The following is a 15,855-nucleotide window of genomic DNA, read 5'->3' on the forward strand; positions in this document are numbered from 1 at the left end:
AATGGAGCATGAAACGATCCCTGCTCATCCATCTAATCTTTATGTTCCAGAGATGATCCCTGGATCTGTCCTGATTAGTGATGCAGTTTTCCTGGAGTTGGTAGATGCTCTGAATCAATACTCAGATGAGGAGGAGGAGGGGCACAATGACACCTCGGATGGAAAGCAAGATGACAGTAAAGAAGATCTGCCAGTAACAAGAAAGAGAAAAAGACACGCTCTTGAAGGTCAGTACTCCATTTTGAAAGTGACAGGGAGAGGGAAGAAGCAAGAAACAGAAAAGATTGTTGATTATTAAAGGCTGTTGATGCTTCTTGTTTGGTCCACTTAAAGGGAAGACAAAGTAGTGTGTTTGGGAAACATGGAAAGTTATAAAGAAGAAAATATACTTATCCTATAACCTTACTACCAAGGAATAACCAGCATTAATATTTCCTTCTGGATCTAAAAAATTGTGTGTGTATATACAGTACACACACACACGAAGAATATATACATACCTAAAATCAATGTAACGCTGTGTGTCAACTATAGCTCAGGTTTTTTAAAGTACCTATGTAAATCAACGTGTTCATATACATCATGTGAAATGGGATTGTGCCACAGACACACCCGTACACACACACACAATTTTACTTTTTATTTGATCTTCTATCGTAAGCATTTTTGTGTTGTTAATATTTAATTAACTTAATGTTTAATTATGTTCTGTGTTATTTAATCACATGTCCTGGGACATAGTGTCACTCTGTTGTTCTTCAGCACCACCATTATGATGGCGTTCTTAGTATTCACATCTCGCCATGAAAACTCCTGGTTTCCGCTCTAGTTTCCATCTTGGACTGTGGGTTTTGTCATTAATCTATACATGACTCTGATTTCCTTATTACTGGTCGCCTATTAGATAAGTCCAGGTAGCACTGACCTTTTTTTTTTTAAAGATTTTATTTATTTATTCAACGGAGATAGAGACAGCCAGCGAGAGAGGGAACACAAGCAGGGGGAGTGGGAGAGGAAGAAGCAGGCTCCCAGCGGAGGAGCCCGATGTGGGGCTCGATCCCACAACGCCGGGATCACGCCCTGAGCCGAAGGCAGACGCCTCACCGCTGTGCCACCCAGGCGCCCCAGCACTGACCTTCTTTTTATGTCCCTGAACGGTCAGTGGTCGGGTTAACACAGCCGCCCTAATCAAAGTGCTGCGACAGAAGGGAGAATGACCGAACAGCTTTGTTTGCGTGCTCTGGTTATGGAACTCAGGAGTCTTTTGTCATTTCCAATTCAGGCAACAAAAAGAGTTCCAAGAAACAGTTCCCAAATGACATGATCTTCAGTGCAATTGCCTCGATGTTCCCTGAGAATGGTGTTCCAGATGACATGAAGGAGAGGTAGGGGAAGCTGTCCCACTCAGGCCATGTAGAGTGCTCAGGCAAAACTTTTATTCAAGCCTATTTTGGGTTCATAAAAAGCCTTGTTCCTGGTAAATACACTGTGATTTGCTTGCACTTCTGACTATTTCCTGATTATTTCTGATTATTTCCTGATTATTACCTCTAAATGCCCATTCCCATATCAAGGGTCACCATTTGCTGGATTTTGAATAAGTTTGGGCAGAGAACTTTTTAAATTCTGCCATTTTTCTGGAGAGTTACTCTAGCACCATAGTTACCAAATCTTTCCCTCTCTTTACTTTCAGACATACGCCCAGCCCAGCACAATTGCAATGACATATCCACTTAGTTACACACCCTTCCGTCATCGAGGAGACCCATAAAAAAACCATCTTCCCCTGGCAGGCTGTACCTGGATGACTGTCAGTGTTCAGTCTGTACTTTCTCAGCGAAGACATTTCCTTAGAAGGAATTCTTATCTCTCTTTTTAAAAATAGGTATCGAGAGCTAACAGAGATGTCAGATCCCAATGCACTTCCCCCTCAGTGCACACCCAACATCGACGGCCCCAATGCCAAGTCCGTGCAGCGGGAGCAGTCTCTGCACTCCTTCCACACACTGTTTTGTCGACGCTGCTTCAAATACGACTGCTTCCTTCACCGTGAGTGGGGCGACTCTGAAATGTTCTCCTGTTCTCCATCCCCAAACTCCATTTCCTTCTGTTTATTCAGTTAATCATATGGCGTTCCTGGCTTCTGATCTGATGACTGTTTTACAAAGGGCCAGTTCGATAGTCACTTGTTCAGTTGTAGTGCGATGTGCTTTGCATGGTCAGGACAGAATAACCAGCAACCTAAGTGTCCCTGAGTACCTATTAGCTTTGAAAGGATTGTTGATGTCAGAAATGATTAAATTTTGTGCACCCTGATGGTAGCTGTTTATATCTAAATTTTCCCACAGTGGCTCCCTGATTCAGTTTTTTTTCTTCCCCACCCTATGAAGTGGATAAACCATTGGAAACAGTACAGTTTTGTGTTTTCCAGCTTTTCACGCCACCCCTAATGTATATAAACGCAAGAACAAAGAGATCAAGATTGAACCAGAGCCATGTGGCACAGACTGCTTCCTTTTGCTGGTATGTTGGGTTTTGTTTTTTTTTTTTAAGTTTTATTTATTTAAGTAATCTCTACATCCAACATGGGGCTCAGACTCATGACCCCGAGATCAAGAGTCACATGCTTCTCTGGCTGAGCAGCCTGGTGTGCCTTGCTGGTATGTTCTTCAACTGTTCTGCCGTTGTTAACTCTTGAAAATTTAGCAGGAAATGGTCCTTCCGTTTTCTGCTCCTGGGAATACAAACCAAATGAGCCAATATGTAGCACTCTGGGAGTCATAAAGCACAGATAAAACGTGACTTCTACTCTTTTTTAAAAATGCTATTCATCCATTTAGAGAGAGAGAGAGAGCAGGGTGAGGGGCAGAGAGAGAGTCTCAAGTAGAGTCCACACTGAGCACAGAGCCTGAAGTGGGGCTCAATCTCACGACCCTGAGCCGAAATCAAGAGTCGGACGCTTAACCAACTGAGCCAGCCAGGCGCCCCATGACTTCTGCTCTTAAGGAGCTCCCAGATACTAAGGACTGTGAAGTTAGTCTTATGGAGTGAGGAGTGCATGTATGTGACAGCATTTTCTTTACTGTCTTCCTTTAAATGCATATAAACATACGAGAAATAACACGTGAAAGCACTGATGTCTCATTGTAAGGTAAACAACCAGATGCCAGATGGACCTTCCTGATGGACAGACTTGGATGCAGCAGCATAAATTCTCCTGCATTCATGTGGGAAGGCAGTTCGCTTAGAACTAGAAAGGAATAGGTTCCCTTGGACTAGCCAAAGACAGGAGTTTTGCTTTCTGCACCATACAGTGAGGGTAGGTAAAGAATAAAATACCTTGATAAAATTTCTGCTACCAATTAAAATTAGGTTATACAGCCAAGTGCCTTTGGGACCATCTTTAGTGAGAAAATAGAAGAAAAGATGGTAGAAAGTGCCACTGGATATATATATCTGGAAAATGAGTCATATGATAATAGCAAAAGAACAAATAGACTTCGTCTGATTTATTTTCTCCCTGATGTGCTTTGACACCTTCTTGTGGGCCAAGTACCACACTGGCCCTGGCCATATATTATTTTACTTTCATGCTTCCAACAACATCCCGAGGTGGAGAAGCTATGGGTATTTTGTCCAAAATTTGTTAATGTGTCAGTGGTATGGCAATAATGAAATTCAAGCTCTGGTCTAACTCTACAAGCCGTGCTTTTTAAATTACTCCACACTTGGGGCACCTGGGGGTTAAGCATCTGCCTTTGGCTCAGGTCATGATACCAGAGTCCTGGGATCGAGCCCCATGTCCGGCTCCCTGCTCAGCGGGGAGTCTGCTTCTCCCTGTCCCTCTGCCTCTCCCCCCACATGTGCTCTTTCTCTCTCTTTCACTCTCTCAAATATATAAAAATCTTTTTAAAAATTAATAAATTACTCCACACTTTTAAAAAGTACACCATGTTATATCAACATACCAGCATTTATATGTTGTCCCTCTCACAGCAGTTACCCGGGAACCCTGTACGTGCTTCACAAAGATGCTGTCAGTGCCCAAAATGTATGTCTCTGTGTGTGTGTTTCACGCAGAGGCCTCTTGTACAAGGCCAACTCTTGTACAGAAATGTCTGTGTAGTTTTTCTTTTATTGCTTTTTAGAAGCCAGTCCATATTCAACTGTAATGCTCGACTGATTTCCCCACACACATTCTATTAAGAACATTTTCAATCATGCAAAGAAGGTGAAAGATACCTTTGTCTTAGATTTCCTTTGTCTTAGATTTAATGACATTTTTTCCATATTTGCTTTGCTCCTCTATTTGTATCTGCGTCTTTTGCTGAGCCGTTTGAACACGAGTCGCAGGTATTGAGATACTTGTTTGCAAAGTATTTCAGCATGCACTTCCTAAAATAAAGATATTCTCTTATATAACCACATTATTACACCTAAGAAAATTCACAAGAATTTCATAATATCATCTGTCCATTCCATATTTAAATTTTTTCAGCTGTACCAAGCATAGCTGGATTTGGAGTTTTGTCTAAACCAAGGTCATCCAGTCACACATCATGTTTGGTTATTACGTCTTTTCAGTCTCCTTTAATCTCAAATCATCACACCATTTTTTTTTTTTTTTAAATCCAGGCTCATTGTCTTGTAGGATACTGTTCCCTATTCTGGATTTGTCTGTGGTTTTCTCCTGCTGTTATTTAACTTGTTTCTCTACCCTCTGTTTCCCATGAGCTAAAATTAGCTCTGGAGGCTTAATTATGTTTATGTTAAACCTTTTGAGTTAGAATAGTCGTGAGCCATGCTGTGTGTGCCCGCGGTAGCACAGGAACCTGATGTCGGATTCAGTTAATTTTAAAACTTCTCTTTCAGAATTTCCTTTAAGGCCTACAGGATATTAATCTGAATATCCTTAGTAATAGTAAACATTTATCTTTTACATGTAGATTTGGTTCTCAGAAACAGCTAGAAGTGTTCAGAAATCAAGTCTGATGAGAAGATAGATGGATGATCGAGCTGAATGATAGTTATTTGGTCTCTCTCTCTCTCTCTCTCTTTTTTTTTTTTAAATAAAACGTAGCTATGAAGTAATGAAATAGTATCCTTCCAAGTTTAATATGCTGATTTGGAGGGAAGTTTTAGAAGTGAGTAGTGATATTGTACAAATTTAAGGACTACATATTTCATTATTGAAACAGAAACAATGCAGTAGAATAAAAAGAACAATGTGACCTGGGGACAGGGAACCCTGATTCTTGTACCTCTTCTGGAACAATGAGCTAAATACTAATACATGGTATGCATATATGATATAATATATTAGTATATATACTATATATATAATATTTATTACATTAACACTATACCGTATATTATATACTATATAATATATTAGAATATATACTAATACATAGTATAAGAGAAGCAGGTCCTTTCCCCTCTCTGAACCTCATTGCCTCATCTACAGGAGAATGTGTTCTCAAATTCTGTGTAGCTGACATGCAAATGGGTTGCATAGATTATATCTTTTTTTAAGCTTACTTTATAGGACAGCTCTTCTGCAGAGAGGTATAAATGTACAAGTTTTAGAATACTTCTTTTTAAGGAGGCTTCACACCCAGCATGGAACTCACAACCATGAGATCAAGACCCAAGCTGAGATCAAGAGTTGGATGCTAGCCCAGCTGAGCCACCCAGGCGCCTGTAGAATGTTTGTTAAGCAGCTTTTAAATGGTCACACTTACATGGTACAGAGCCAAAAAAAAGACAGTCTCATTGCATGTATGTTAAAGAAGGTGGTTTGTGAGGATGGGATCAGGATGGTGACTCTGGGCCTGGTCCGTTTCCCATTGGTAACGTGTCCATTGCAGGAAGGAGCGAAGGAGTACGCCATGCTTCACAACCCTCGCTCCAAGTGCTCCGGTCGTCGCCGGCGAAGGCACCACATGGTCGGTGCTTCCTGCTCCAACACTTCAGCCTCTGCTGTGGCGGAGACTAAAGAAGGGGACAGTGACAGGGATACAGGCAATGACTGGGCCTCCAGTTCTTCAGGTACACTGAGCAGAAAATGGTCTTTTCTTTCTACACAAGGCCTCTGGTAAACGCGGGATCACTGCCTAACACTTAAAGTCACTACCTTTGAAAAATGGTTCTTTCTACAGCTTCACCCGTAGGCAGTAGAGACTGGGGATATTTTCGTTCCTAAAAGTAGCATGAAGTACTTCAGTCTGTGACAAACTGTGGATGACAGCCGTGTTCTCTCTTCTCTTGTTTCTCTTACCTTCTCCTCTCTTAGAGGCCAACTCTCGCTGTCAGACCCCCACGAAGCAGAAGGCTAGTCCGGCCCCACCTCAGCTCTGTGTGGTGGAGGCACCCCTGGAGCCTGTGGAGTGGACTGGGGCTGAGGAGTCCCTTTTTCGAGTCTTTCATGGCACCTACTTCAACAACTTCTGTTCCATAGCCAGACTTCTGGGCACAAAGACGTGCAAGCAGGTACTATCAGAGAAGAGCAGGGACATGCGGGGCCCTCCTTCCATCCACTGCTCTGTCAGCCCTTTTGCCGTCTTGTGTGGCTGCCCATCTCGAGGGAAGCCGTCTTAGGCTCCGTCCCTCATGAGTGGGTGCTTCTGGGCCACGAGGTAGGTTTTCCAAACATGGGACCTTCTGCAAATGCCAGGCCTGGAAGTGCTTGGGGATCTGCTCTCCTCCTTGCTGAATTGTTATTTCTGCCTCTAGCCACTCTCTAACTCTTCTGGATGTTTCTACACTCTTTTAGCTTTGTTTTGGTCTTTGTTCTTTGTTTTTGGTTCCTGCCTTTCTTTCTAAATGTGTATGCCTTTCCTAGAAGGGGTTCCCAGGTCTTTCAGGGGACCGTCTTATCTGGCATGCTCCTGCTCCTGCCGCTGCCGCTCCCATCCCCTCCGTCAGTCTCTGCAGTTGCTTTTTCCTCCAGATGTTCTATCGCTAGGCTTTTCTAATTGCCACCCCCGATGGCTGGGCCTGGACCACACCCTTCTCACTCATGCCATTGCTAGAATCACAGTCTGGTAGCAGCCGCTGATGCTCTGGAGGCAGTGGGACCTGGTGTCCCAGTGCCCTCCGTCTCTGCCCAGCTGCAGTGAGAAGACAGACTGAAGAGCAAGGACAGGGAGTCACCAGGTGTTAGGGCCGGTCTGTCCAACAGGAAAGGAACACCAGAACCGTACCATGCTGCTTAGCTCCCTGACTTCTGGAGGAGTCTCTGTGGCCTCTTCTTCATGATACCTCTACTTAGAACAAGCAATAGAACCATAAAGAGAAGTGCCCTTTGCTTTCATTTTGGAGCTCATACCTATTTCCTTGAGGCACAGGTTCTTAACCTAAAAATCTACAGAATCGTGTGCAACACAATTTTGTGTGTATTTTCCCGAGAAGAAGATTTATACTTTTCGCAGAATCTCAAGAGGGCCCATAGCCAAAAGGGAAAAGAAAAAGCAAAAAACGAATGGAATAAGGGAAGAAGCAGGTTGAAAGGAAGCCAGCCTTCCAGAAATGCTGGCTTACTGAAATAGACAAAGCTCTGCCCTCTTCATACCAGCAGGGGGAGCTAGTGGTTAGCCAAGTGGTGCTGCTTGTGCCCTCTCTTCCACTCCTTAACACAAGGTACCCAAAGTCTCCCTTCTTAGGAAGAGACAGATAATGTTGGTAAGAATCATCCCACTGGTGGCTTGGTAGGCAGAGGTGTCGATGAAAGCTACTGACCAGGAAAGTTGTAATTGTGCTCAATGTTTCTCTTTTCTCGAGTCACGCTAGATAGTTAAGAATTAACCCCAGGGCCAGTGATGCGATATCCCAGTGCCACTGTGTCTCTCCCTGAGCAAAGAGATGCTCAGTCAACCGTCTTCGAGCTCTCCAGAATGCTCCCACGCCCAGCACCTGGTTGGCTCACTTATCTGACCACCTGGCTCAAGAAGGAGTGACAGGTCCCATTGGATTTCTCTTACAGGTCTTTCAGTTTGCAGTCAAAGAATCACTTATCCTGAAGCTGCCAACAGATGAGCTCATGAACCCGTCGCAGAAGAAGAAAAGAAAGCACAGGCAAGGGTTGGACAAAGGACTTTCTGTTCCCTGTGCTCTGACCTCCCCTTGGACTCCCCAACTGCCTCCCTCTTGAGTGTAGCATTGCATAACTAAAGGGCCAGGCTTCTCCATGCTCCCTGTGGGTCCGTGCCTTGGACCAGCCCTTCTCCGGTCCCTAGATGCCATGGACCAGGAGATAAGTGTCTGGTTTCCCTTTAAGCTCCTGGCCAGTGGGACGAGAGCTGGCCTCATGGCTCCACCCTGAGGCCATTTCTCCTCGTTGGGTGGTTAGTGACTACTGTTCCCACTTCTCAACTCTGACCAGAGTTTTTTCTTTTGGCACTCGTACTGTTTTTGTAAGTTGCATAATAACACTGTCTTTTAGCTAGCCTTTGTGTAGAGTTGGAAGGGTTTTTTTTAATTCAGCATTCTGCCTGCCTCGGTTCCCTAATGACTATCACCTACTGAAGGAAGGAACTGACACCAATTCTAGATAGAGAAGGAAGTCCCTGTAGCTTCTTCTCCCTTTCAGTCTCTTCACGCAGCAGATTCCTGAGAAGTCTGCCCACCTCCCCATCCTGCAATTCACCACATCCCCCCTTCCCCAAAGAGAAGGAGGGAGGGGGAGGAGAGGGAGAAACAATAGCATTATAATAGACACAGAGGGTAGAGTTTTGTGTTTGTTTTTTAGACATCTTTGTTGTTTATATTTAAATCTTGAAGCATAGAGCAGCTGGACTGCAGCTGGACTCTCACATCCAGGGTAGAGGCCTCCTGTGAAGGGATTTGGGGAGGATACTCCCCACTCATCAGAGTCCCTCAAAGCAGGTCACGTCGTTATTTACCCAGATCTGCAGAGTTCCCCGGAGCCATGACCCAGACCCATGCCTCTCTCTTTTTCAGGTTGTGGGCTGCCCACTGCAGGAAAATTCAGCTGAAGAAAGGTGAGTTGCAGCAGGGCGCTCTTGGGCAGTTCAGCCCGAGGTCGCACCCCTGGGGTCCCCGCCCCTGCCCCACCTGCAGCTGTACTTGTTGACCCTGCACTGCTTCCGGGGGCTGCAGATTTCCCTGCAGCAGCTGAGAACAGCTCAGCTTCTCACTGCAACTGAGAGCACCTATTCGGAGGCAGAGTCGTGAGCCTTGTGGTCTCTGACTTGCATAGTGGGCCGTTTGCCAGGTTCCAGACTTCGTTTCGTGTTTGGAATGGCTCTTCTGCGTTCTGGGCCATTTCCACACTCTCCCCACAAAGCACATCTCCCCATGGTAGCTGATAGACAGCCATCGTCTCTGAGTGTTACTCCCTTCAGGTGCTAAATGTGTGTCCAAGATGATGGCCGGGATAGCCTCCACCAGTCGGGGCCGTTGGACAGTTAGGAGGGAGGACAGCTAGGGGGTGCGGGCACAGCAGTGTTCTGGTCTGTTCTTTTCTCTTCTAGATAACTCTTCCACACAAGTGTACAACTACCAGCCCTGTGACCATCCAGACCGCCCCTGTGACAGCACCTGCCCCTGCATCATGACGCAGAATTTCTGTGAGAAGTTCTGCCAGTGCAACCCAGACTGTAAGAGTTCTCCGCTTTCCCCTGTAGTCCTCCCAGACGGTCAGCCCTGGTGCAGCCCGCCTTTCCCTCCCAGCCTGTGCCCCTTGATGCCTCTGGGCCTTCTGATGTTCTCTTTGCTGTGTTTTAAGCATTCTATAGAGGAAACAAGATACTTAAGATCTGGAAAGGTCATTTTTTAAAAACCCGTAGGTGTTTGATTCTAAAGCAACAATTACACTTAAATCAGAAACATTTCCGTCTTTACCTTCCAGGGAAGAAATAAGAAACGTGGGAGTCTTTTTCCTTCAGGCGCAGTCACAATCTCCCTTTCTAGGATGTTGTGTTACAGCAGATACGGGTTCCGATTCTGTACACGGCTCTTTTAGTTTACTACTTGAAGCTTTCATATCAGGTCTATCTGGACATCAGCAGAAGTAGGACAGAGGCTAAACGTGCTTCTCCTTCACTTCTTATTGCATCATGCCCTTCCCCGCTCAAGGCTGAACCGTTTGATAACAGCCTCCAGAGCCTGCAGAACTTGGTGCCCAGGCAGTTGTGCCGGTAAAACCTTCTAACGCATAGCAGATACCGATCTTAGCCACAGTGGAGGGCACTTGTGCTGGGGAGGGCAGTGGGTGGAGGAGGGTAGCTTAGAACGGATGCATTCTGTTCTCAAAATGATTCTTGTTTTGATGGTGATGCTTTAGCAGTGAAAAGCACTGATTTCATTTTCTGTGGGCCACTCACCACCTCCCTTCCAAATTCCACCAACAAGGGGGAGGGAGAGCATTGTTGAGGAATCTCTAGGAAACACCCCTCCATAGTTGAACCTGCTTTTTTGACTCCTAGGCATGAATGTTGGGAGGCACTCCATTTTCTCTGGAAAGAAACTTGACTGTATGATTATTGTCCAGGGAGTTTCTCTTCTATTTTGCCAACTTTCCCCAAACACATCAGATTGACTTCCTTGCAGACCGTCGAGGCAGACCTGAGCCCCAGCATTAGCCTGCCTTTGTTTCTAACCCTCCCCTCCCCCCAGGTCAGAATCGTTTTCCTGGCTGTCGCTGTAAGACCCAGTGCAACACCAAGCAGTGTCCCTGCTACCTGGCAGTGCGAGAGTGTGACCCCGACCTGTGCCTCACCTGCGGGGCCTCAGAGCACTGGGACTGCAAGGTGGTTTCCTGCAAAAACTGCAGCATCCAGCGAGGCCTCAAGAAGGTGAGGGCTTTTCTCAGGACTGCGGGCTGGATAACGGAGGGGGAAAGACAGAGTTGGCCCCAGCAGCCTCTTTCCACCGGCCCCTTGGAGGGCTTCTATGGGAAAGCGCTCAGCAAATCCTAAGGGACACGCATGTACTGAATTAGTGAAGTTTTCTGTCCCGGGGAGGAGTTAGAAAAATGACCCCTGAACTGGCCAGCCTGAGAGGAGCCGAGAGGACGAACACATCACGGATGTTGTCTGTTTCTACTTGATCCGCAGCAGCGAGTTCCTCGGGGCTCAGGTCCGGGAGGCCCCAAGGCCTAGAGGAGGAGGTGTCACAGTTCCTTTTGCCACCTCCCTTCTTTGTTTTTCCTCTCCTCAGAACCGAATGAGTTAGCGCTCTTTCTGTTTTCAGATCCTCTTAACAGTTGCTCGTTCTTTCCACCCTGCCCACCCCCCGCACACGTGCACATCCAGCACATACCCTGCCCGCTCACACATGCCCTGTAGTCTGAGGTTTGACTCCCTCTTCCCCAGCACCTGCTGCTGGCCCCCTCAGATGTGGCCGGATGGGGCACCTTCATTAAGGAGTCCGTGCAAAAGAACGAATTCATTTCTGAATACTGTGGCGAGGTGAGTGCTATCGGTTTGGACCACATTCCTATCTGGGGACATACTGATGAGAAACTCTGATTTTCTGTGGGCCAGATCTCTATGACTTACTCTCTAAATAACTCAGCTGAGTTCCCGTGTGGCCTCTTGGGGGATCCCACAGAAGTGTTTGCAATCCTGAGATAAACCACTCTTCTGAAATTCTTTGCCAGCTCAGGCCACACAAGGGAGGCGGGCTGGGAGCTCTCTTCAGTGTTCATACTGGTCACACTGGGTGGGGATTGGAATGAACTAACTTGAGCTCTCTCCTGTGATTCTCACCATGATACTCAGTAAGCACCTGTGTGTGGCACTGCCCCCTCCCAGCCCTTTCTGTGGGCAGGGGATCGTGCCCTGAGCGGACAGCCCGATCCCCCTGTTTGTTCCCCGTCTGTCTCTGCAGCTTATCTCTCAGGATGAGGCTGATCGGCGGGGGAAGGTCTATGACAAATACATGTCCAGCTTCCTCTTCAACCTCAACAATGGTATGGAGTCTTTTTCTCTTACCCCAACGCGGTCTCAGACAGGTCTTTCTACCAGATTGCCCTTACGATGGCCCATGTTCAGATCTGCTGTGATTTCTCCAGCAGGTGCACGGAGCAAGGTGGGGAGGTTGAACTTCAGGACACCACGAGCCACAGTTCACTTGCTTTGGGAGAACCCCCATTCCTGGGTTGTTTGTAATCGGAGCACTGAGCACTTATACCTCAGAAATCTCCCTGCCCAGTAGATGGGAAGAGGAGATCCGTAATTCCAACAAAAGGGGGGGACCCAAAGGGAGCACACACACTGAGGCCATATTCTTATACTGCGTGCTGCTGGTCTTCAGAATTCCCGCTGGATTATTTCTGTTACCGTTTAATTGATTTTGAAATCAGGTTCAAGAAGCTGTGGATTTGCCTGGTGAGCTCATGATCTCTCTTTATATAGATTTTGTAGTAGATGCTACCCGGAAAGGAAACAAAATTCGATTTGCAAACCATTCGGTGAACCCCAACTGTTATGCCAAAGGTGAGCCCCCAGTGACCCGGGAGGGGGGGGTGGGTGATGGATGCTTTATTTACTATGATTTCTGCCCATTATGTAACATTTTTCATTGCTGAGTTATTTTTTGTCCAAAGACAGTCATGATTAACATCTGGTACCATTTTGAGTCTCTGTTTTGTAATTGGCTTTCTTCACTGAATACGTTATAGCCATTTTCCCCCAAACAAGAATCTTTTAAAAATAATTCTCTTCCTATATCACCAGCCAGAATAACAGATCTAAAAGCACAGAGGCAACTGTCATCACTGACTGCTTTTTAATTCCACTTTATTTATGTTTTCACTGGGAATTGGGAGGAAATTAGCCCAGCACCACCGATTGTTGGCTTGGAGCTGACTAGAACCTAGCCTTGGCTTTGTCCTGTTTGCAGTGGTCATGGTGAATGGGGATCATCGCATTGGGATCTTTGCTAAAAGGGCAATTCAAGCTGGTGAAGAGCTCTTCTTTGATTACAGGTGAGGCGGCCGGAAATGGTCCTTGGGAGGTGGTGCCAGGGGCAGAAGGGGTTAGAATTGATCTGGGGGCTGAAGGTGGGTGATACGGAGGAAGGAGACCATCTCATGGTGGTCAGGTCTTTCTCTTTGTTCTGCTCTCGGGTGTCTTGCCTCAGAAGTGGGAGCAGTTGTAAACTGCTGAGGGAGTGGGAGGGAGTGGGAGTGGGGGTGGGAGAGGGAGCAAAACGGAGGGGATTCCATCTGTCCATTCACAAAAGCCTTGATAGTAACCTGGTTCCTCCTGCTCCGGGACAGGTACAGCCAAGCTGATGCCCTCAAGTACGTGGGGATCGAGAGGGAGACCGATGTCCTTTAGCCCTCCTGGGCCCCACACCAGCGCTTACGGTAGCGGCACTGTCTTTGCTTCATGCACACCACCGCTGCTCGAGTTTCCTGCGCTACGTGTCTCCCACACCGAGAACCCCCACCCACTCCCTCTGCAGCGAGGCCTCGGCTGTGTCCAGTGGGAACAAACTGTCTCAGTGAGAGGGGGGACAGAGGCAGCTAGGGCCCAGGCCCCCAGGAGAGAGAGTTGCAGAAGTGGGAAACCGCGTCTCAGGCCTCAGAGGAAGAGAGCACGGGCTGGGGGTGGGTGACTCAGTGTGGTTTCTTGTCCGCTACGTAGGCTGTGGGCCTCAGCAGTCAACCTGGGCAGTTCCTCACAAGCACTGGCCTGTGCTTCTAACTTTCCAAGTCAAGGGTCCTTGTGTAATTCGGTCGCCGGCATCTCTCTCTGTGGTCGTAGGACCTAGAGAGGACTGGCTAAGTGGAGTTTGATACCTGGAGCTTATGAGTGGCCTGGGTCAAAGGTGAGCCTGGCCGGTGGCACAGAGTGACTTCAGAGGGAAGACGGGTCACCTTACTACCTCTTCCCTCCTGGCAGCGTTCAAATTGGAAGAGCATGGGTTCTGAGTATAGATATTCAACACTGGGAGAAAGAGAACTAAGTGCTGTTTTTCCATAGAGAGCGAGCGCCATCCTGATGACTGTAGTTAAACGGCTAAGTCTGGGGCCCAAGAGGCTCTGAGAAGCCTTCTGCGTACTCTGGAGATGCGTGGATACGTTCTCAGATTCCTGACAGCAGCGGCCGGTGCGCGCCGGCTGCTTCCAAAGCTGCAGCTTGGCCACTGCCGCCGGGCCTCGGCCTCGTGCTGCTGCTGAAGGAGCATGGGGGGCGTGCCGGGCTGGGCGTGAGCACTCTGGCTCCAGGCTCTGGAGTTGTTCGGGCCTTTCGTTCCCTTTAGAGGCCCCGGGGCCTCTGTTGCTTATCTCTTCCGGGTAGATGGGAGAAGGCCTGGACTAGAGTTGGGGGAGGCTGTGAAGGTGATTTACTTTCCTGTCTGTTGCACCTGCTGTTGGAAAGGGTGAGCTGACAGTGTCTGGAGGTGGGTGAGGGGCTCCCAAGTCGCACGTGTCTGGGACGGCACCACACTCGCCGCGCGCACTGGCAGAAGGTTTTGAAGTGTTAAGAGGAAGCCGGCCAGCCTCCTGTGGCAGCCCACGGTGCCATTCTCTCTGGGATTCATGAAGAGCAAAGCACTTTATTTCTTTGAGAAGGTCTGCAGATTGAGGTGGAGTTTGAGCTGAGGTCTCTGGGGTCCCTGCCCAAATCCTATTCCTAAGGGAGAGGGAAGGACAGGGGTTGGAAGATTCCCCTCCAGTTCTGTCTCAGCTCCTGGTGGAGGAAGGAGGAGCTTCCTTGCCTCACAAGATGTAAGCGAGGATGGGGCCAGCTCAAGGAGCTACCCGTGTGTCTATGGCTGGTGTGTCGAGCTGACAGGGAATAAAGAGCATTGCGCTGGGTAAAGAGGACATGGGCAGGGACAGGCTGGCCCAGGGAATGTTGGAATAGGGAGCTGGCTTCTCTTTTCTCCAGGGAATCCAAGCCTTTATTCCCTAGTCTATATTGACCACTCCCTTCCTCCAACCCCACTGGCTGTCCCATGAAGCAAGGAGTGGGGTTCCCTCTGGCCAAACTGTCGCCTAGGGATTTTGGTGGGACGTGCACACACACTCACATATCCTCACGCACCACGCTTGTGCTCAGCCCTGAGCACACGCCCAGCCAGCTCCTGACGGAAGCCCCTTGCCACCTGAGTGGCCAGCCCCACCATGATTCTGAAATCTTCTGCAGTGGTTTGTATTCATTGTGTACTGGGGGCACCCTCCAGCTGGACTGTGGACTCTGAAGTACTTGTAAATTACAGGGAAAAACCAGAGACAAATGAAGGAGGAGGAGTTAGGTCTGTCTGGAAAAGAGGGGCAGCACGTTACATCCAGCCGTTGAGAGGCTAGACTGACCCCACTCTTCCCTCAGTGTGCAGAATCCCCTCCTTCCCAGTTTCAGACCACTAATACTCCTGTTCCGCCAGCATTCCCATCCTTTTCCCCTCGCTGTCCTCCCCCCCTTTAATGACGGGTTTCAACCCCTCCCCCCAGACTGTGGAACGATGGATGGAGCAAGGTGGTAGGGACTGGGGGGAGGCTGGTATATGTGCGGCTTTATTGCCAGTGAATTTCACGCACTTTAAAGTCCTGTGGCTTGTGACCTCTTATCTGAATAAAGTGGTAGAATCCATTTTGGCAAGTTGTGTATTGTGTACTTTGAGGCTAGAAGGATCCAGGGACGCTAGTACAGGGGCAGCTCGGACTGAAGCGTTCTCATTCCCACTTGTCCACTGAGATCTGGGAGTTGGCGAGAGCCAGTCAGGCTTCTGGTAGGTGATGCAAGGATTCTGAGGGCTCCCCCTAGAAATTCCTGAGCCCTCAGATGAGGTCCCTTAAAATCATCCCGCTTATCCCGTCGCCACGACGCCAGCTACCACGCACAGACTGGGGCTCTGCCACTGCTTTATTAGAACGGC

The 15,855-nt window shown here is 47.9% G+C and overlaps 1 protein-coding gene and 1 long non-coding RNA gene across 12 annotated transcripts in view; one reads left to right on the forward strand and one right to left on the reverse strand.

Moving 5' to 3' along the window:
- EZH1 (enhancer of zeste 1 polycomb repressive complex 2 subunit) overlaps positions 1-15,855 on the forward strand; it is a 33,901-nt gene that overhangs the window by 14,049 nt on the left and 3,997 nt on the right. For 6 of the 11 annotated variants that reach the window (XM_048224958.2, XM_057317904.1, XM_026512771.4 and 3 more), the window contains 14 exons: positions 51-227; positions 1,283-1,385; positions 1,886-2,049; positions 2,432-2,523; positions 5,871-6,051; positions 6,296-6,492; positions 7,985-8,076; positions 8,962-9,002; positions 9,495-9,620; positions 10,639-10,817; positions 11,337-11,432; positions 11,854-11,935; positions 12,381-12,461; positions 12,868-12,952. In XM_048224958.2, coding sequence (XP_048080915.1) covers positions 51-227; positions 1,283-1,385; positions 1,886-2,049; positions 2,432-2,523; positions 5,871-6,051; positions 6,296-6,492; positions 7,985-8,076; positions 8,962-9,002; positions 9,495-9,620; positions 10,639-10,817; positions 11,337-11,432; positions 11,854-11,935; positions 12,381-12,461; positions 12,868-12,952 — 1,696 coding nt within the window. Of the gene's footprint in view, positions 1-50; positions 228-1,282; positions 1,386-1,885; positions 2,050-2,431; positions 2,524-5,870; positions 6,052-6,295; positions 6,493-7,984; positions 8,077-8,961; positions 9,003-9,494; positions 9,621-10,638; positions 10,818-11,336; positions 11,433-11,853; positions 11,936-12,380; positions 12,462-12,867; positions 12,953-13,246; positions 15,570-15,855 lie in introns of those variants that run through there. The other 5 variants (XM_048224962.1, XM_057317906.1, XM_057317905.1 and 2 more) reach the window with 1 other exon arrangement.
- Positions 2,535-10,017, reverse strand: LOC130544712 (uncharacterized). Its single transcript, XR_008961217.1, has 3 exons — positions 9,865-10,017; positions 4,243-4,395; positions 2,535-2,734 (listed from the first exon to the last, which is right to left on the reverse strand). It is a non-coding gene; the product is annotated as an uncharacterized LOC130544712 (long non-coding RNA).

This window comes from Ursus arctos, unplaced genomic scaffold, assembly GCF_023065955.2.
Source record: "Ursus arctos isolate Adak ecotype North America unplaced genomic scaffold, UrsArc2.0 scaffold_24, whole genome shotgun sequence".
NCBI lineage: Eukaryota > Metazoa > Chordata > Mammalia > Carnivora > Ursidae > Ursus > Ursus arctos.